We start from the raw sequence: 22,784 nt of genomic DNA, 5'->3' as shown, positions 1-22,784 counted from the left end.
TTGTGATGGTGAGAAACAACCCAAACATCTCATCATTTTTAATTGACTCTGCCTTTCAAGTGGTCTAGCGCTAGCTTTGCACATACCGCCAAGTCTCTTTCTGCCAGCTCATACCGCCGTCAGGCCTCTGTCTTGCTGAATAACTGATGTGATAAAAAAATACAGTGTATCCCAATAAGCAGTGTTGTGCCTGAACGCATTCATTGAACGATAGTTCATGAACTCGTTCATATTTTGGGCGAATGTGAACTGAATGTACCGTATTACTGCCTGATGAACGTTACTGTGAACTCGTTCATTCTGGTGTCCGTGAACGCCACGCTCTCTCAGTTTAACTTCGTTCAATAGGGTGCCAGATTTTGCACCACCACATGCGTCATAAAACATAAAAGCAGCATGGAGGCGACGAAGCAGCAAGGAGTCATATGATCATTTCAACGAGTTTTATGACCAGGTCGGTGAGGATAGAAAAATCTTACATTTCTGTACAAATTTTGCCCGTCGGCTTTCAAAAAGAAAATCCGCACTTCACTCACATCCACAGCAAACCTGAAATGGCATATTGAACTGATTGGATATGAAGATGAAATCTGACGCATAGTTTCAGTGTTAAAAATAATTGCTGTCTGTGGTTCTATATGGGCTGTGGCAATCATTTTGAAAAATAACAGCTCGCAGCAACATATGGAAAAAAAGAACTATGAACTAGTTCATTTTTGGAATTGTGAACTTAGTTCAAAATTTTGAAGTATGAACTATGAACTGAGCTAGTTCATTTTAAAATTTGTGAACTGAACTTTGAACTAGTTCATGTAGAAAGTGAACGTTCCCAACACTGCCAATAAGGACCACTGGCGTCTCTCATGAATCAGTTTCAGCAGTGAGGGTATTTTTGTTGTAGTTGTCTTCAGAAGACCATATGGTGGCGTCCTGCCTCACCTACTTCACAATGGGTGCTATCTACGCACTCTGGTAATCCACAGGTTAATGATCAGGAGAACCTGTTTAAAGAATAAAAAACCTATAGAGCCCACTCTCACTCAAAAGCGTACAAATAACACAGGTTTACACTTTGAAAACACATGCAATGTGTACGCCAAAGTAAAATTGTGTGTACAGTAGATACGTGGAGCGCTCCAATTACAGTAATGGAGACCGGTGCGTTTATAGTATAAAGGGACGCAGGACTGTGTAAGGAGGCAATTTTCAGCCTTTTTGTTAAGCCGTGTATTAGCGTGTTTTAGTGGTTATGTGCCGTGTTTTTGTGACTTTCTTATGTTTTTTTTTGTTAAGCCTTCCCCAATGTTTCTTCCCCCAACCGTTAATTAGCGTGTTTTGTGACTTTTTTGTGTTACTAAAGCCTTTCCCTGCATTCTTTTCCTAAACCAAACCATTTTTTCATTTTTTTTTTTTGTGTGACGCTGTTCTTGCGATAACACACAACGTGGCGACGCAAGCCTCGTGCATATAAAACGCACCGGTCTCCCTTACTGTAATTGGAGCGCTCCACGTATCTACTGTACGCACAATTTTACTTTGGCGTACACATTGCAAGTTTGTAAACCCGTGTTATTTGTACACTTTTGAGTGAGACCGGGTTGCTCTATAACATGAAACATCGCTGACTCGATATGCTTAGAAGTCAAAAACATCTTTAGGTGTTATTTATGGAGAGTTCAACACTGGTTTGAGTAGATTTGTGAACAAACAACCCACCAACTGTTATCAGAGATGTATTCAAAAGTATTGTTAAATTCTGATTTGTGTACAGAAGAACATGACATCACCCTGTTACAACTAAGCCTGGCCCACTTCATACCAGTAAGAAGAACACAGAGAAAAAAGTGTATTGATGTAGGAAGAAGCTGCCTGAGAAAGTATGTCTTCAGGGCTTTACAAGTAATTAAATACTATAGCCTGCTATATTGAGTACATTTAATATGATAAAGCTAAATATGGGAAGTTAAGCTGTCAAAATGTGTGTTCTTGTGAAAAACAAATTAAAATAATGAGAAAATACAAGCACTACAATTAAAGGCAACTCCGTTGCTGTCGTGGTTAAAGTGGATTAATGAACGATAACTGAAGACAGTGTATGCATGGCTACATTAATAGTTTTATCTGTGTCTGGTCATTAAGGCAGACTGCTGCACAGATCTTCTCACTGAAACGCTGGCAAGTCTCACACTAAGGCTGTGGGTAGATTTCCATGCTTTAAAATGGGAACATATGTGCAATCTATTGCATCAATCACTCTCGGGGAAATGATGAAAGAATTCCAGTTCACTTAACATGCAACAGTAGAGTTTATTCATTATTGATAAGTAGCGTACAGTCCACTAATGTAAGCTACTTGCTAGTTGATAGAAGGCCTTTCCTTTTTTTAATATAGCTGGAGGGGTAAAGTGAAAATTTCTTACTGTATATCTGATATAATAAACATCATGTTTCGGATCAAATCATTGGGATGAGCAAAGTGGTTCTGCTGGTCTCTTAGCACCTCTGAATACTTCCTTCATTTAAATTGTGTTTTATTTGAATCTAGTGTTTTGTTGTTATTGGAAATGGGAATATTTTACAATTAAGATTATTTGATAAAGGTCACCCGATCCTTTGGGAGCAGCGATTCGGTTTGGAAGTGATATGATTTCATATACACAACTGTTCAAAAGTTATGAGTCACCTGTTATATTGCTGTTTTTCTTCTTTACTAATAATAATTATAATAACAAAATACTATAATTTAGACCCAAATGTTTTATTTACATTTTAAATGGTTCTGACCACAATTAAAGGAGAATGAAATTATTCAAACTTCCATTTAGTGGATGTCCCCAAAGTGTTGCATAATGGGAGAGTACTATTGGATGCTTTGATGTTGAATGACACTCGATCATCATTGAAGCACAGCAGTGCAATGTGGCTCTAAATATTGCTTATAGTCTCCTCAGTTGTTAGATTTAAGAGGTTTAAACTGGTAACTGTCAGTTCATAGTATATTTAGCTGATATTCCAATAGTGCTAACCCTAGACTAGTCTATATCCACGACGTTCCACTTTTCGGCCGGATGTCCGTCACCTTCCTCTTTCTTTGTGTTGGCGTTCTAAACTCCGGTGGATTAATGGTTAACTGCTCCTCAGATCTCTGCAGGGTAAATCCAGACAGCTACTAGACTATCTGTCCAATCTGAGTTTTCTCTCGCACGACTAAAACAACTTTTGAACGTACAGGTTCCACCAAAACAAGTTCCTTCCTGAGGCTATTTTGCAGAGGCACTGTGGCTCTGTCCGCCCATGACGATTGTGATTGGATTAAAGAAATGCCAATAAAACAGAGCACGTTTTTCTCCCTTCACCATAATGCTGTGTGGACTGTGAATGTGAGACTATACACACAAACGTACCACCTTGTAAGTTACTGGAGACAGAAAAGAGGACACCCCTAAGTCATGCTTCTGTTTAAGCCTTAATATCTCCTGAAAGAATCATTTAGGAGTAATGTTGACATTATTTGCTTTCAAATAGCGCTAGCAGCTAATATTTCCAGACGGATTAACAGCGCTCCAGTTGTATACCTCTGGTCTGAAGTCAGTGCATCAGAGAACCGTGCTGACTGATCTGTCTGTTGCGTCAATGCTAATAAGGTTAATGACATACATATCATGCTTCAAGACTACTAGCCTACTACTCTGCTTTCTGTCTTAATGTTAATATACAAGGGCTTTGTGTTTAACCCGTAAGGCTCACTGGTGTAGCCTGATAAAAAGATGGAAAAGTAGAAAACCATATTATGCACAAAAAAAGACAAACAGCTATTATTACATGTGGGACACGACTGACGTAACGTTTGAACCAGAGTGAAGAAGTGACCACACCTGTATTCAACATGATGAAAGACCACAGCATTATCTCCTAATTAGCTTAAATGAGTGATCTGATATGAGACATGTTCAGAAAGATAAGAGACTGATTCATCCACTTCTCTAATCTTTTTGTCTTCATGTGATTGGAGAGACCTGCCACTTGATCTGTCTGTGATAGAAACTGGGACATTATCAAAGTGTAAGGACACTGCACTTTTAGAAAAGTCCGTAGAAATACGGACTTATATACTGTGTTAACATGAAGGAATTCTCGGTTATCATTTTTCACAGGTGTTTTTCTGTATTTTGACTTTTGGATTAATAAAAATGTATGTTAAAGGTACAGAGGATATACTGTAACGGAAAAGGTATTTTCTGCCAGGACGTTATCCATTTTTTTACGGATTGTTTTCTAACAGTGTGTAACATATTGACACTTTAAACTTTTTGGACACTGCCTATTATGTACATGCACATGATTTGTTGATTTATTTGCCAAATTAAAATATAATATAGGAGACAGATCTTTACTTATTGGTGTACTTAATAGAGTATAATATGAATGTAATATGTCGTGATGACACAGAGATACAGACTGGGAATATTGTCTGGCGTATGTTTAATCAGAAGATGAGTTGCCATTTCATCACGAATAAATGCAGGTGTATGTTCACTTCTTTAACTTGACCTGAGGAAGACCACCTGTGGTTGAAACAATTCCAGTCGTATCCACAGCCAATAAATACAACAATATAGGATTTCACCTGACAAATAAATGTATTGATTGATGTCTTTAAAAGCCCGCTGAGCCTGCTACACACTCTGAAAGACAGAATGTCGGCGGATTGTCGGATCGTTATGAGATACACTAAAAAATACAACTGAGACCCCTTTACACCCCTTGTGGCACCGGGCCCGTCTCTGGCACTCAGCCCAAGGCCCATTAGTACATACTGAATGAGACAAATACATAGTTTAATTTAATAAAAGGCTTAGTCATTCTTAAAACAGCTGGTCGCTGTAGTTTTCTATCAAATGTTACTCAAACAGGAGCAAATAGTGCAGTTGTTGGGAACTATTTGTAGTGGTGGATTAATCCACATTAGTATATGTGGCAGCATGAAGGTGTGTGTGTAGGATTGAGTGTAAATAAACCACAGTGTGTGTGTGTGTGTGTGTGTGTGTGTGTGTGTGTGTGTGTGTGTGTGTGTGTGTGTGTGTGTGTGTGTGTGTGTGTGTGTGTGTTCATGGTGATGAAGGAACATGTCACCCAGAGCAACAGTGTGGTTCATTGATGTTTTTTAAACAACAATTGAGCTCTATGGCACAGAGGAAAAAGATCTATCAGGCTGTGATACATACACACACACACACACCCACACACACACACACACACACACACACACACACACACACACAATACCTGTTAGATACATTCACTGTTGAGTCTGCACATGGAATTTAATATATCTAAAAATAGAATGCACAAAACAACACATTTATCTTTTTTTGTTACTGTAACCAAAGATGGAGACAATCATCTATGAGATCATAATCGTCTTTAATAATGTAGTGGGGTGATTAGAAGGCAGTCTGAATTTAGTTTTGCTGCAAAAGTATAAATAATATGATCTTGGCTGCGGTCTTCACTTCAGCGAGACAATTTAGACAGTTAAGCGAGATTTATGCTTCTGCGTCAAATCAACGCCATGGCTACATACTGTTGTCCACTCTGCTCTCACCCACCTGGAGAACAAGGATACTTAGGCCAGGCTGCTCTTCCTGGACTTCAGTTCTGCGTTTAACACCATCATTCGGCAGACATTGGTCAATAAACTGCTACTCCTGGGACTTAGACCATCTCTCTGCAAATGGGACCTTGACTTCCTGTCAAGCAGGCCGCAGTCTGTTAAGGTGCATGGCATCTCATCGTCCACCATTGTGCTCAATATCGGCTTGCCTCAGGGGTGTGTATTGAGCCCCCTCCTTCTACACGCTCCTCACACGTGACTGCTCTGCCAGGTATCAGGGCAGTCATACAGTGAAGTTTGCTGACGATGAGTCTGCGTATAGGCAGGAGGTGGACGATGTGGTGGACTGGTGCAGAGGAAATAACCTTTGTATCAGTGTGGATAAGACCAAAGAGATTGTTGTGGATTTTAGGAGGGGGAGGCATACCCCATCACCTCTCATCATCGTAGGAGCTGAGGTGGAGATGGTATCGTTACTCAAATACCTGGGGATTCACATCTCTAGCGACCTGAAGTGGAGTACCAACACGGCTAACATTCTCTAGAAAGCTCACTAGTGCATGTACTTCTTAAGGGGGCTGAAGCAGGCTGGCCTCAGTCCTGCTGTCCTCACCTCCTTTTTACAGGTGTGTGGTGGAGAGCACACTGACATTCTCCATCACTGTCTGGTATGGGAACAGCTCTGCAGCGGATAAGGCGGCCCTGCAGAGAGTAGTTAAAGCCAGCAGATGCAGGAGCTGGGCCTCCAACATCATGAGAGATCCCTCTCACCCAGCACACAACCTGTTTAACCCCCTCCCCTCCGGCAAGAGGCTGCGCAGCCTTAATGCTAGGTCCACAAGGCTAAAGCACAGCTTCTACCCAGAAGCGGTGAGGCTTGTGAACTCAAAGACTGTCAAACTAAACTGTCTACTGTGTGCACTGTGTGCTGCTGCCTGTATGCATTTTATTGAACTGTATGCACTTTACCTTATGGACCATTGATGCACTTTATGGACTGCTGATGCCCTGAAATACTTGTTGCTTTGATTGTTTTTAAAGAACTGATTTGATTTCTTATCCTATTTATTCTATATTTTAAACCTTATCTTTTTTTTAATCATAGGCTAATGAATTACTGCCACTGTCATATTGCTGGTCTTGAGAGCGAATTTCGTTTTCCGTGTGTCTAACATGCTGAATGACAATAAAATTGAATTTAATCACACACGCGCACGCACGCACACACACACACACACACACACACACACACATGCCGGCCCTGCTATTCTCTTAAAGAGATTGACGCACACACCAACGCACAAGTATGAACTTCAGGCCACTTACGTAGGCTACAGAGAAAGCAATGCGTGGAGCCTCCACAGAACCTTAAATCACACTTTAGTGAGATAAAAAAAACAGGATTTTGATCATCAGTGGCCTTTACTGATGGGTGTGGGACGCCTCAGTCTGTCTCTGTTCTCTCGCCACTGTGACCCACTTCTCCTGCTGAAACAGATGTTCCCTCGACTCCATCATTTACTCACCTCCCTCTTAATTACCGCCGTTAATTAGCAGACACACACAGTCAGACACATACTACCTCTCCTTATAGGAACACACAGGGACGTTATAGTATTTCCATCTCATGATAGGGACAGTGATATTACTTGAATTTGTAAAACAGCTTGATGCATCTAAGAGGCAGGTTCAGCAGATTATAGAGCTATAATTGTGGATGGATGGATGATGGATGGAGGAAGCGTGATGTTTTCAGGGAGGAGAGCAATTAGAGGTATAAAGTCCTCTTATTCTCGCTGGGCCTGGCTTTCTGCATGCGTCACACAAAAAAGCAAGATCAACAAAGAGTCTCAGAGGAGAACAGGAGAATATATAATACAACAGTGTAACATGCGCCTATGATTTTGCATTACAGTGGGGCTCCCCCTCACTTCTCTCCATCTCTCTTTGTGTTGCTGTAGTTTGTTTTCACTCATCTCTACACATACACGCACGCACACACGCACACACACACACACACACACACACACGTATAGATAGACTTTGATCCATTACTCAACACCATATCCCAGGGTTCCATCTGTCCCTGTTTTGCTGTCATCCTCCATGCTGTCCCCCAAAGTTGTCAGCTTATATTTAATGAGGGAGTGCCAGTTGAATTATTCAGCTCTCTTTTGTTGCTTTTTTATAAAGTAAATGGATGTCAGAGAGGCTTTTCTCTACACCATCGCTGCATGATATCAGAGTTTTTATAAGGATTTAGTTATTCTGTATGTAAATATGTTTGTTACATGATGGAATAAAGAGGACTATATTTCAATAGAGGGTTTTTTGGTAGTGTAACACACCCTGTGGCAGCCATATTGGAAGTCCTTGGTTCAGTATAGAGGATTTTGTACAAGTGATTGCACTTTAAATATACACAGTTTAACTCATTTGGGTTTCAGGAACTGTCCATTGTGCTGCTTATAGAGATGGTCAATTTTGTCTTTACATAATATATATATTTTTTAAGCAAAGCCATAATCTGTATTGTCTGGGTAATATACTTTTAATTCATCTAATGGTAATTACTAGTAATACCACAATTCCTCATAAAAGTCCTCAGAAAACACTTATGTCACTGGAGAAAGGCACAAAATCCCTTATGTCATCCCAGCTCCTTAAAGGCCTCATTCCCACATCACACGCACCCCTTGCCAACATATTTCTGTGTCATTTAGTTTGTTTGTTTATTGTAAGAACTAACAACCCCCATTGATCCACATTTTTCTTTCACATGACCCCACATGAAGTTTTTCCTGGTTTGTGGCGGAATTGTTTTCTGAAACTGCGAAATAACACCAGGGAACGTTCGCACCTGAACATGCCTCCTCTTTTTGCTGAACCGCCCCGCAGGAGCGCAAATACATTCCTTAATTTACCGACATGCTAGCCTGACAAGCCAGACCCACATCCAGATGTAGGGTCTGGGAACTCACCATTGACGGAGCTCGATCCGAGGGGCGGGATAAACGTTTGTCTTTCAAATTCCCTCTGCACGTAATAGGATAGCGCTACAACCAGGCAGAGCAACGAAGAAAGTAGCGGAGCTAGTTGATAGATTAAACTTTTGCCGTATTCGGTCGGCAAAACTCTGAACACATCTTCCTTTTTTAAGAATGATTTCTGTGCCGTTCTTTGTTCTTTTATCAAAGAAAAGCTTAACTCCAAGTCTTCCAGAAGTCCGCTGTTCCCAGCAGCAGCAGCCATAAGCCCCGCCCACTGACTCTATACACAATGTGATTGGCCTGACCAAAATTTGGTTTTTGCAGCTTGAAAGTCAACGGAGAGTGCCTAGACCCCCCCCTGGCTGCCAAATAAATTTGCTGCCACTAGGGGGAGTCTAGATTTCTAGGTTACCGACACGCGTCTGTGGAGGGAAAAGTCCGCTGTGCGTCGGGTGCAAAATAGGAATGATACATGTGTCGGTGTACAAAGTCAATTGCGCTGGGTGCAAGATAGGGCCCTAGGTCAGTTAGTACAGCCTCACAGAGCTGCTGGCGGGGCTGTATACTTAGTCTACTTCTTCTTCTTGAGATTATATGGCACAGCATCTAAAACACCAAATTAACAGTTTGTGTGTTTCACAGCTTTTGTGCTATTGCTACTGCTTTTATAAAAGGGTGAAGCTAATGGAATGCAAAAAGTGGAATTGACAATTTTTAGAAGAAGAGTGCAGGGCTGTTTAGTATAGACAGACATGTCAACCGCAATCAGTTCACTAATCACGCTGTGATCTCAGCTGAACTGCAGTACAACAAAAACGACATCAACAACCACTGCTGGATGTTGATGTCGGTTGTTCAAAAGGTTTTACTTTGGAACTTGTTGACATCTCAATTTACTGCAGCCAATCGTTCAGATTTGAAAGTGTATTGTGATCCATTATATTATCAGAGTAATAGCTCTTTCCAGACGTGTGTTCACCCCTCATGATTATGTTATGTGGGGTACAGTTATACAGAAGAAGCTGGACTGGTGCCAAGGCAAATTGGATTACGTCTCCCAATGTTCCCTCAAGTGTTTTATTATCCCTGAGCTAAAGGCATAATGTGATTACTTGGCGATGCCCTTTGTTCAGCGCACTATTATCCTGATGCTGTGTCCATGAGTTCATTAACGGCACATTATGACTTGTTATACACAAGCACGCTGCTGAGGCCGCTGAGCTCGTACACTATGAGTCATTCATGTTGCGCTCAGGCTTGATGGACTCTTACTGTACGTGGGTTGCAAGTAAAGTTTCACTTTTAAATGAGCACACTGTAATTGAATAATGGACTGTATGTGTTGTATATTATATAAGCAGTATTGAGTGGGTTTAAGTGATGACAGTCATGAATTCTTCCCTCATTTTACATTTAAAGGTCCTATAACATGCTGCTTTTTGGATGCTTTTATATTAGGGCTTAGTTGTCCCCTAATACTGTATCTAAAGTATCTTTCCCGAAATTCAGCTTTGGTGCAGAATTTCAGCCACTACGTGCCAGTCCCACAATGAGCTTTCCTTAGTATGTGCCATTTCTTTGTCTGTAGCTATTGAGGAGGAGACGGGGGGGCAGGTGGAGGGTGGGGGTGTGGCCTTGACCAACTGCCATGCTTTGCTCATTTGCAAGCCATGATGTCTCTCTCTTTCTTATGGGCGGGCCAAATTCTCTGGCCAGGCAAAGCAGAGAAAGGCAGAGGTAACCTTTCCCCTTATGACATCATAAAGGGAGGATTCCAGATTGGCCCATCTGAGCTTTCATTTTCTGAAAGGCAGATCAGGATACCCAGGGCTCGGTTTACACCTATTGCCATTTCTAGCCACTGGGGGACCGTAGGCAGGCTGGGGGAACGCATATTAATGTTAAAAAAAACTCATAAAGTGAAATTTTCATGCCATGGGACCTTTTAAAACCAAAAGGAAAACTTCCTAACACAGTACCAATTTGTAAAATAAGGATGACATACACTGGAGTGTCACTGGATGACATGTACTCGAGGTCAGGGGAACAGTGTTTATCTATAATTGTCCTGTTATTACACCAGTTCTCATGCACGTACATACAGAGCCCCCCTTCTCTGCTTTTACCAGAGTCCTCAGTCCTGTCCCAGCATAACAGAGTGCGGCCTGCTAGCTGCATGCTAGCATCGGGTATCCCCGGGTGAAGCCAGGTTTCAGTGATAATCAAAACACAGTAGTCACGAACATAGCGATTTCCAGCGAGTTGTAATTCCAAGTTGTCCGTTTTATGCACCAGGGATCTGGCATTGGAGAGATACATGCTCGGTAGAGGTGGCTTGTGTGCTATGCTAGACTTAGCATAACACTCGCTTATGTTTCCTCCCCCTCCTCCGTCTGCGACGTCTCCTAGACCCGACAACAATCCACGGAGAGCCCGGTGGTCTCGCTATGTCGTCTGGGGTGTTGTGCGTATAATGAAAGGCACTCAAAATAGATATCTGGTGCTGGTCACCGATGTCCAAAAGTGCAAAACATGCTTTCCCCTGTCGGGTCACAGTTAGCAGCCATGCGACATGACAAAACAAATACACTGTTAACAGCGTACTGCAGCAGTTTCCCCTTGCAGGGTCACAGGCTGTAGTCCCGAATCTTACTCAGGATCAGAATTATATCCCTTGGAATTGTGGGTGTTTCCCTGAATGGAAACTGTCCCAGTTTAAAGACACACCTCTGATTTCAGGTTTTCTCCAGGTCACAGACAGAGTTAGCCTTTCAATCATAAAGCATTCACAATGCAATCTCTTCAGAAATTTAATCTTCTCTAGTTTACTGTATTTTTCCATAGACTGACCCCTAGCTGGTTTTAGTAGACGCTCTGTTGTAATGATTTACCAACCAGATGGAGTCGCTGTTTGTTATACCACTCAGGAAATGGAATTTCCAATGCAAAACTCAACACAAACGAACATCCACAACCAAACTGCGTCTGTAACCTCAACATGTCCACAACCCCCACCGCTGAGCTGCTGCACGCTCTCAATTTAAACAAAACAATCTTACAATGAAGTTATAACCACACTGCGCTTTCAATTTCAACAAATCTTATTTACACAATGAGTTCTTTTACAATCACAACCAACGCTGCTGAGTTGCGCGCTCTCAATTCAAACAAAACAATCTTATTAAAATTTTTCACAAAACACACACAGCGCACGGGAGTCGCTGCCGCAGACTCAAATCCCGACACCACAATTCTTTTAAAATGTATTTACAGTAGGCCTTTCTTTACAATTCCTAAGTGTTTTCACACAATTCGACTATACCTATATTAAATTGATTTTCCTATTTCCAAGCTATGGTCACGAGAAAAAACTGGGAGGTCTTCCACTGACGCCTTTCTTCCGCCGCCGCGAAAGTAGCTTCTCCAGGGCCTACGCCCCCACAACTGTTTAAATTGGCTTTGAAAAAGTCTTAATCTTTCCTCCGTGCCTTCACAGAAACTAATTTTCTGTCGTCGCCCTCGCGGTCTTTCTATTTAAAATTTATCAGAGTCTAACTCGGCCCCTGTTAGGGACTTTTAAAAATTTAACAGGCGTAACAAGGTCTGCTTTTTCAAGAACTCATAAATTAAATAATGTATACAGGTTTACTAGGTCGACTTTTTCACGAACTCATAAACTCAATATTTATACAAGCTAAACCAGGTCGACTTTTTCACGATCTCATACATTTTAAAATTTACACATGTACCCTGGTCGACTTTATCACGAACTTTTCTAATTCGCGCGATTCAAATTCTCGGGTCTCTCGCCCCGGTCGGCTATTGAGATATCTATTCCATGGACCTTCTTCAGGCTTCTAAGCTTAACACACACAAAACACACACAATACAAATAGCAACAAACAACATACAGTGCTTTTGACTTATCGCTCTTAACGCAGTTTTCAATTGGGCATTACTTTATCAATACTTGTACAGATTTTAATAGACTTACGAGTTTGACGCTGCTGATCTCTCCCACCTAAATCTTTCTAAATTAACTATTGCAGATTTTCGATAAAAACAGGTTCTGGCTCACCTTTTCATTTCAGGCCCTGTGTGAGAGAGGTCAGCAGTCAGCACTCCAGTTTTTCAATTCGCCTTTTTTTTTCCTTTCATCCTCCATCACGTCAGGGTCACCAATTGTTAAGAAATATCTAAAAGACGTGTTCTTTGATTTCTGGAGGAAGGAGGAGAGGCTGGGGTCGAATTGAAAGTTAAGCAAGAGGTTTAATAAAACAACATGAAAACGACAGTCAAAACACAATCAAACATAAAACATAAAACACTGCCAGCAGCAGACTGCAAAACATGCTTCCCCTGTCGGGTCACAGTTAGCAGCCATGCGACATGACAAAACAAATACACTGTAAACAGCGGACTGCAGCAGTTTCCCATTGCGGGGTCACAGGCTGTAGTCCCGAATCTTACTCAGGATCAGAATTATATCCCTTGGAATTGTGGGTGTTTCCCTGAATGGAAACTGTCCCAGTTTAAAGACACACCTCTGATTTCAGGTTTACTCCAGGTCACAGACAAAGGTCGTTTCACATGGTAGTGCCGATTCTGTTCAAGTTTACAGAGTTTGCATTTCCTTTGTTCTAATCACGTCTGGCCCTGCAGGGAGTGGCTCCCCAAAAGCAGAAACAATAGTTACCTTTCCTGTGGGGACAATGAGTCTTCTTCATATGCTAAATGTCAGACATGACCTGATTCATTCTTTAGAAGCTAGGTTTTGGGTGAGGCAGTCAAATGCTGATTAGTGTAGTTACTTGATTAAATTTAGCTGCAGGCCCCATTGAACATTGTTTTCCAAACATAGCCTGGCTTTAACTTTTTTAAACCTGACAGTCACAAAAGAAAGCTCAAGACTCATTCGTTTAGACTTGCTTTTTGTTTAGTTTTAGTGTCTTATTCAATCAAACATCAAATCAAATTGTATTTAAGGTGTAAAGTCACCATTTGACATGGTCTCAGTGCACTTTACAATTAAAGGAACACAAACAACAGACAGCAACAAGACAATTTAACAGCATTAAAGCAGTAATAATCAACAATACAAAACCAGCAACATAAGAGAATAAGTGGAAAAGGTTTGTTTGTGAAGAATGCTGAAAGGATGGTGTGTTATGGTTAGCTGTAATATAATGAGTAGAAGTGGGTTTTTAATCTAGATTTTAGAATGTCAACTGAGTGAGCGTCTGAAACATGGGAGGCCATTCTACAGATGACGGGCATTTATTTATAAGGGGCTTTAAAGTATATTTTTTCAAAAAATGAAATATGTCTGAAAATATACATTGACCTGAATCCAACATATTACGTAATAGCAAAGATAAATTGGCCTATTTGTGCAACAACAAAAAAAATTACACATTGAAGATAAGCTTACTATAGGTAACTATAGTAGCCACTATGGTAGCCATACAGTTAGGCTTAAAGATTCACTGTGCCTTCCACATGTATGTTTAACATTAAAACATGACGTATAAATAATATCCATTTTTTTTCCATCCATTCGGCCTAATTTAATATGCAACTCAATTGTTTATAATATATGCAGTAGGGGGTCCCTACTCGGTCTCTCTTTGAGCTAAGGGGTCCCTGGCCTAAAAAAATGTTGAAGACCCCTGGTCTATAACCAACGGATTTTTGGTTTACTAGAGGAATGACCAGAGACCAGCATAAAGGGAGCGGAGAGAGCGTGCCGGTGTATATGGTGTAATAAGCTCAGATAAATAAGGTGGTGGAGTCCATGCAGGGCCTTATATGTTAAAATAAGAAGCTTAAAATCAGCTCTAACTTGCACTGGGAGCCGGTGAAGGGAGGCCAGCTGTTATGTGATCATATTTTCATAGTTTTTTTCAGGATTCTGGCTGCAGTTTTGAATCATATTCTTTTCATGTTTTCAGCTTGATGTCCGCATTTCATGTCTGTGGCTCCTGTCTTTTATTTGCACTTCCATCTTTTATTGTGAAGCACTTTGGCTACATTCACACTGCAAGTCTTAATGCTTCATTGGATTTTTTTCTCAGATCCAATTATTTATTTTTTTGGCTGTTCACATTACCTTTTAAAATGTGGCCTGTATCAGATTCCAGTGTGAACTGTTTGCGGTTTCGAACTGACCCGCATGCGCAGAAGAACAATAACAATGACATCAGACGCATCACGCTGTTGCAATAAAGTTAGGGAGGTTATGGATGAAGTAAGCATTTTCGCTTTTATTTCAAAATGTTTGTGTAATGGCAGCCGTAACATTAATGAGCATTTTTCAAAAATGGAGCAGTTACGTATGATCCCTCTAGTTTTGATTGAATTGAAGTATCTCCCCATACACTCATTAGGTCTAACATCTCACCCTCCCTCCATTGACTTGCTCCATCACTGTTCTCCATTTTGCAGGCCTAGTTAAGTTTTTAATAAAGTTTACAAAGGTTTATTTCTAAATTACAGAAGATCAGATGGCAAACTAACTGACAGTGAATCAGAGTTTAGAAACAGGCCGAGGTTCAGATAGGCAGGATCAGGAATCAGGTATAGAATGCAGGAGCGCTAAGCGTAATGCAAAAGACAATCTGGCACTAGGTAAAGGAATATACCAGTGCTGGATCTAATCAGAGGGAATGGGACGCAGGTGGGTAATTGGGTGATGCAGAGCAGGTTAGGCAAAGTGGCTACTGGAAGGCAAGAGGGAGTGGCAGGTTCTGAAATGACAGGAAGAAGAAATTAGTGTGCTTTTCATTATGATAACGTGTCTCCTCCCTTCCCTCACTCGCATCTGTTCCTTGCGTCTCTTCCCCAGTGTCTTAGCTCCTCTCAGAGAGGATGTGAGAGAAAGATGTGAGGAAGAGACGCGAGGGCGGAGGAGCCGAAGCGCCTAGGAGAAATCCTAGGTTCCATAGCGTCAATCTTAAAGCTATTGTGTGTAGTTTCTGTCTCCCCAATGAGGAATTCTAAGTAAGGAAAACAACAATGTCGGTGCATCCACAAGATACAAGCAGTTGCTTGTAACCAAGGAGGACATGCAGGATTAAAAAAACATGATGAACTCTTCAGAAGAGGTAATTATCTTAGCTCGATTTTCTGCGCGGGAAAGTCACCGGACGACACCATTTTAATAAATGCAGTCCATTTTCTGAACATAGTTCTCATACTGAGAAATACAGAAAGAGTTGTGTGGAGCTGATAGTCTTAATTAGCTTTGTAGCAAGTCATTTGGCAATGGCTTGAATGTAACGGACATCCATTAATTAAAAAAAGTTACATACTAAAGCTTTAAGTGACATCAGTTGCTGTGACGTGTTGCACAGCTGTCATCTCTTTCAACCTATGGTTTTTCCTATGTTTTTGTGTCTAAGTGACTGAAGGGAACAACAATCTTTGACATTGGTCCAGTATTAAGCGAGACCGTTGCAGTCGGCTACAATGTAACATTGTTGGCCAATTGCACACCTTCTATTTGTGTCTGCTAAAAGTGTCGTGTGTTGCCACTGACAGGCTCAGATTAATATTCAAAGTGTCTGACAACATTATGGAAAGGATCAACCCGGTCTCACGCCAGGTCGTGAAATAGTCACGTTATTTTGATTATTTGATACGTTTACAGGTCATGATTTTGACGTCTATTTCGTGTACACATCACGAATTTTGAACGTGTACAGTTCACGATTTTCAAACCTGCTCTGGGGGACGCAACAACGAGAAAACAGGACGGACCGCCACATGTGGGACGCAATCCCCGGGCGCATAAAAACTGCACAACTCCTCTGTGGAGCAGCCTTCCCATCACTACAGGACATGTACATCACCAGGGTCATCACAACATCATTAAAGACGACACACACCCACAACACAGTCTCTTCACACCCCTGCCCTCAGGAAGGCGCTACAGGAGTGTGAAAGCACGGACAACAAGACTCAGAAACAGGCCATCAGACTCCTGAACACTGCAATATACCCCAGACACACGTGGCGTGTGCGTGATCACGTAAAGCTTGTATCACGTGGATGCGCCGACAGTCTTGTTTCATTACTTACATTTCTTCATGGGGCGACAGAAACTACACACTATAGCTTTAAAGGAACACACCGACTTACTGGGACTTTAGTTTATTCACCGTGTCCCCCAGAGTTAGATAAGTCCATACATACCCTTCTCATCTCCGTGCGTGTTGTAACTCTGTCTGACGCCCCCACTGCTAGCCTAGTTAGCACAAATCCTGGAGGTAACCGGCTCCAACTAGCCTACTGCTACCAATAAGTGACAAAATAACACCAACATTTTCCTATTTACATGTGATTTGTATAGTCCCAGGGTGTACAAATAACAACGTCACATGAGACACAGTCACCTTTTAACCGTATACATACTGGGAACTATATTCTCAAGGCAAAGCACTTCTACTTCTGCTACTTGGGCGGAGTGATTTGCTTGCAGCACCTGAGAAGCCCTGTGGTGAGGAGCAGAGAGTATAATAATATAATAATATTTCTATTCTACTCATAATATTTAGCCTATACAATTACAATTGTTGTTGTACCCCTAAATAGTCTGGCGTCTGGTTTGGATGTTCATATAATATAAATATACTGTTAACTGACACTCTGTCGGTGGATACACACCACTACAGACTCCCTCAGGAGAGCTGTGGATTTCTCCCCCAGCTAGGAGAGATAGGAGGCAGTTGATATGATCTAAGGGAGGGCCACGTGAAGACAAGACTCCCCCTTCCTTTTAACGCCTGAATAAAGATAAAGGCTTATAAAAGCGGCACTTCTCACCAGACGTGCTGTCAACGAAGGAGACAAGCTGACAATTATCAGGCCTATCTGCAGTGTAATCACTGAGCTCTACATTGTCCTTTTGGCTTTTTCCATATTTTTTCTTCTTTTGATTTGTGCCCGAGCAGACTTCCAACGCTGTTTCTTATGATACATGCTGATATGTTGTTAATGATAAAATGTTTGTCGTTGGCTGCAATTCTCTTCACAGACATTGCTTGAACCACCGAGGTCAGGCTTACCTTCCGAGTGTCTCAGGTCAACCTTCTTCACTTCACTTCACTTCACCAGAGTGCTGATTTTTTTTTTCACTAGGTAATTTGTGCAAGTTTAAGTGCAAACAAGCCCTTGAACTGTGCAAGTAATAACCCCTTCCTCACAAATTGTAAGTGTAAAAAGCTTCAGATGTCAATTTAATCCATGCAGGCTGGCGCTTCTGCACCCTGAAGTCATTTTATATAATAGGACCATTTGATTATCTCATCTAAAATTGGAAAACTGTCTCTGATTTGCTTTCTCAGTCTGATGACTGTCTGATGTGCACGGTGTGGCAACAATAATGGCTGCCCCTCAATGGATAAACTGTAGAGAGCCTTTATGCCACTTTTTAAATTATCCAGAATAATGTGTTGAACTGCTGTTGCTGGGTGTAATTCTGATGGAATGGCCATGGCGGCAAATACATATTATGTAAATAGTGGCATTAATATATGTGTTGCTGCAGCAGACAGACAGAGTCTCTGTGTTTGGCATTGTATATGATTAGTTAACAGCATTACTTTCTGATATGGTCACTCTTGGTGCTCTGTAATCAGAATTAAATACACACATTTTTCATCATATTTGTTAAAGCATGCAAGGGATTAAACTCTGGTTTTCACTCGCTCTCAATCAATTTACACACAGTGCCTAGAACAATGTACATAGAGATAAACACAGAAGTACAACTACGACAAAGATAAACCAACATAACTATGTACAAATAGGAAAGAAAATAAACTGGGTTACAAAAAGTAAACAATAATGCAAACATATGTCTATGCCAACATAAATATGGAATAATTAGCAATAACATGAAGGTCCATTATTTACCTTGGAAACAGTAGATAAAACAAAGTCCACTTAAGCCCAGTTCAGATGGCACTGCATTTGAAAAAATGCTGGGCATCAAAAAAGCTGGCCGATACCCATCTTTATGCAAATTAATCTGGTGAACGCGACGCAACTATCCAAGTAGAGCACAGGGGAGACTGGGGGTAGTCTCTCGTGGCTCGCCGCCTCTTAAAATCTCATGAAAATCTTTCAAACTGACTTTTGTCGATATGAAATGAAGACAAATTCAGCAACTCTATGGCCTATTTCTCTAAAATATTTTCAGAAACATGTTTCGGTGAACTATTTTCCTAAAATATGAGATTGTATTCCGAACGAGCCGCCATTATGGTTGCTTTTGAAATTCGGTAGTAGCCAGACCCAATCAGCTGCCGGTCAAGGGCGTGGAGCATCAACCATGGATGTTTTAAGAGAACGCCCATCAACGTACAAATGAGGGGAGGCGTCGCGTCACCACGCTTCAGTCGTGTCGCCAAAGTGGATCCGCACTGTAAGGCCGGCTTCACACTGGGTGAGTGGCGTGAGCTAGCCCTTATGTTGTCCTTTGGGTCACTGGGACGTTTTGTATTGGCCTTGCGTTGAGCTTCGGGTCCCTGGTGACCCTCGCGTACTATGTGATGACATTTCACGTGAACTGACAGTGGCCTCGTCCTTCGGGGTCCAGAGCACTGCACTTGAATGCGTTAAATAAACTAAACAAGTCCCCGTGACACAAAGGACAATACAAGGGTTAACGATGGTCAAATGAAGCTTTGCGAACCACTGTCTTTATTTTCTGAGCTCACTAGATGGCGCTCCCTGTTAAAAAAAGGGTTGAAAACACACTGAATTGCCATTTCTTTAACCTTTTTCTTTGAACAGAGAGCGCCATCTAGTGAGCTCAGAAAATAAAGACAGTGGCTCGCGAAGCTTCATTTGACCATCACTAGCGTGAGCGTGTCAGCTGCGTGGCACATCCATTTTTATTTTGGCTCCCGTGTTAACAGGTTAGAGCTTGCACACTGCCTGCGTGACATGCACATCTCAGGCAGGCGAAATGCGTGCTTACTAGAAATAGAACCAACGGCTATTTTTCACGCGACACGCAACAAAATAGAATAGGAATAGATGTTTATATTTCATTTTGACACAAATACATATTAATAAATTATATGTTAAATGTAATTAAAAGAAATTATAATAAATAATTAAATATTGCACCTGTCAATACAGAACGAGATATTCTATAGCCTATTTTGCCTTCAGTACTGCCGACGTTGTCTTTGCTGTAATCAGTATATTTATGTTTAACATGAAGTATACTACTGCTTGAGTGCATTAAATCAGTGGAAAACATACATGTGTACAGACAAGGCTAGTGTGCTGGTGTGCACAAGACATAAAAAAAATCCACACAGCCGCCACGCAACACAAACGCCACGCTCACGCCACGCAGCCAGTGTGTGGCCGGCCTAAAAAGTTCGACTAGCTAGCTGTTTGTAACATAAAAATAAAATGGATTATGGATCATTTTATTTCTATAGTTTATAGCTGACTTCTCTATTGGCTGTTGAAACACGTAACGTCCCTTACATTCTAAAACCAGCCTCTGGAGACTCGACCAGCTGAGTCGCAGCGACACCATCGGCTGGTTTGAGTCGAGCTGAGATGGGCCGGTTCTGCCTTGACTCACGGTGGTTTGGTCCAAAGCTTGTATCAAACTTCCCTTTTTCCCGAGCCACATTAAGCAACCGTGCCTCTGCAAAATAGCCTCAGGAAGGAACTTGTTTTGTTGGAACATGTGTATATTGAAAAGTTGTTTTAGTTGTGCAACAGAAAACTCAGATTGGACAGATAGTCTAGCTAGCTGTCTGGATTTACCCTGCAGAGATCTGAGGAGCAGTTAACCATAGTCCTCAGAAATCCACTGGAGTTTAGAATGGCAACACAAAGAAAGAGGAAGGTGACGGACAATGCCGTAAATTAAAGTTTTGTTGATATAGAATAGTCCAGGAACTGACTGTGTAATGAGATGCTGTGTTAGTAAATCAGGCGATCAATGTATGCAGATTGCTCAAACTCAATGAAAACAGCAATGGCATTTCCATAGTACATGACATTACATTACATGTCGTTTAGCTGACGCTTTTATCCAAAGCGACTTCCAATGAAGTGCTTTCAACCTTGAAGGTACAAACTCCGGACAACAAGAAGTGCAAGTACATTAGCTTCAAATAAGCCAAACTACAAAGAGCTATATGAAAGTGCAGCTGTACATTTTTTATTTATCCAAGGTGCAGTCGAAAGAGATGCTTTTAGCCTGCGGCGGAAGATGTGTAGGCAGTGATTAGTTTTCCCTCGCTGTGAGGGGGTAGAAGGCAGGTCGGCTGATGCCGAGCGGAGTAGACAGGCTGGTAAATCTGCTCCTCTGTGATTTCTGTGCAGAACAGGTCATCAGCTGCTATTAATTATTTTTGTTGGTCCTGAGAGACTCGAGATCCCAGAATCTGGATCTTTTGTTGTTGTTGTTTTTATATATATATATATAAATGGTCTAATTCTTACTCTGCTTTCTGTCAGGTGATGAATGTGAATCTATCTGAGGGAGACAAGGTGGTGTTTGAAGATGTGGGCCACATGGAGAACACCATGCTGGCCAATGAGTCCATCCTGATGAGGGGACTGGTTGTACGCAGCCACAGCAATCAGATCTCCATCCGCTTCCACAGCCGGAGATCTCAGGGTGGATCAGTCCTGCTCAGATACCAAGGTAAGAGTGTCTCGCAGAACAAAACCCACTTGCATGCTGTCAAAATAGACACAAGTATGAAACTAGAAGTTTGAGAAAACAACCAACCTGACATTTAAATGATTTAATGCTTTTTTGCTGCTTGACATTTTTGTGACTTGAAGAAATTTGGTGTCTCTGTTCGGGTCATACATAGCGAGGACAGGAGGAGAAGACAGGGCTCTCTTCAGTGATTGAATGCTGTTGCCTGATCCACACCCCAGACCCAGCAGTTTTTTTTAGAGACGAGGTCACGGAGTGGTTTGTCTTTTCCTGCCAGCTGGGGAATGAACTTTCCCAGCTGATTGACCATGCCGAGAAAACTCCTCAACTTGCCGACGTTTCCGGGCTCCTTCTTCTCCATGATGGCCTCAGTCTTCATGGTCCTCCCCTCACCAGTATGTCATCGATGTGGCAGACCACTCCTTCCAGCCCCTCAGTAACCTCGGCCATCATGCGCTGGAAGTGTTCAGGCGCTGAGGCGATACCGAAAGGAAGGCGGTTTAAATGGAACCTTCCGAAGGGTGTAATGAATGTGGTGTATTTGGCTGATTCTTCCGTGAGCGGGCTCTGCCAGAACCCCATGTTGGCATCTAGTCTGATGCAAGCATTCCAAGGCTCTGTTCTGCCGATGGCAGAATGTACTTTTCACGGCACATGTAGACATTCAAACCAGTCAGGTCCACACACAAGCGTACAGACTCCCTGTTCTTCTTGGGCACGACCACCATGCCGGCACACCAATCAGTTGGCTCCTCAACACGGCTAATAACGCCCAGTCTTTCCATACACTGGATCTCTTCCTTGACTTTCTCTACCAATGGTAGAGGAATTCTTCTGGGGGTTTTCACAGAAAATGGTACCGCCCCTGGTTTAAGCTTGATGGCATACGGTTGCTGTATCACACCCGATGTGTGAAGCCTCTTCGCGGAATCTCTCAAATCTGTGTATCCACTTTGTCCACTTGTGTGGTTTGGAAAAATCAAAGGGCTCCGGTGGCTGGATGCTAAACGAAGAGCTTGCTGCTAAATTGCTTGCTTGGCGGAATCTCTCAAATCTGTGTATCCACTTTGTCCACTCGTGTGGTTTGGAAAAATCAAAGGGCTCCGGTGGCTGGATGCTAAACGAAGCACCGGGTGTGTTTGCCATTGTGCTAGCTTTGTTCCTGCTCTGCTCGTCTTCACTTTCACTCATTGGTCTTGCTCTCCGATCTCTCCTTTTCCTCTTTCCTTCCCGGAAGACCGTTGTCTCCCGTTTTCGGCTTAGTATAACAGCACTTCTGACATAATGTTGTGTTATTTGATAAATAACGAGCGTGATTCACTGTTAGGCCGGTTACACACGCGTCGCGCGAGCGTGGCGTTTCTGTTGCGTGTCAGCTGCGTGGATTTTTCTGTGTCCTACACACCAGAAGCATGTCTAACGCGACGCTGCTCCTGCTGCTAGATACAGGGAGGGCTGATCTCGGGACATAGTG

The 22,784-nt window shown here is 42.0% G+C and overlaps 1 protein-coding gene across 1 annotated transcript in view; it reads left to right on the top strand.

Moving 5' to 3' along the window:
* LOC114552223 (seizure protein 6 homolog) overlaps positions 1–22,784 on the top strand; it is a 165,692-nt gene that overhangs the window by 39,798 nt on the left and 103,110 nt on the right. The window contains exons 2-4 of the mRNA XM_028572869.1: positions 5,886–6,128; positions 6,241–6,484; positions 21,100–21,289. Coding sequence (XP_028428670.1) covers positions 5,886–6,128; positions 6,241–6,484; positions 21,100–21,289 — 677 coding nt within the window. The remainder of the gene's footprint in view (positions 1–5,885; positions 6,129–6,240; positions 6,485–21,099; positions 21,290–22,784) is intronic.

The sequence above is a fragment of the Perca flavescens genome, chromosome 3, assembly GCF_004354835.1.
Source record: "Perca flavescens isolate YP-PL-M2 chromosome 3, PFLA_1.0, whole genome shotgun sequence".
NCBI classification, from domain to species: Eukaryota; Metazoa; Chordata; class Actinopteri; order Perciformes; family Percidae; genus Perca; species Perca flavescens.
The sequence above is the reverse complement of the archived record's forward strand: the minus strand, read 5'-3'. Positions and strand labels throughout refer to the sequence as shown.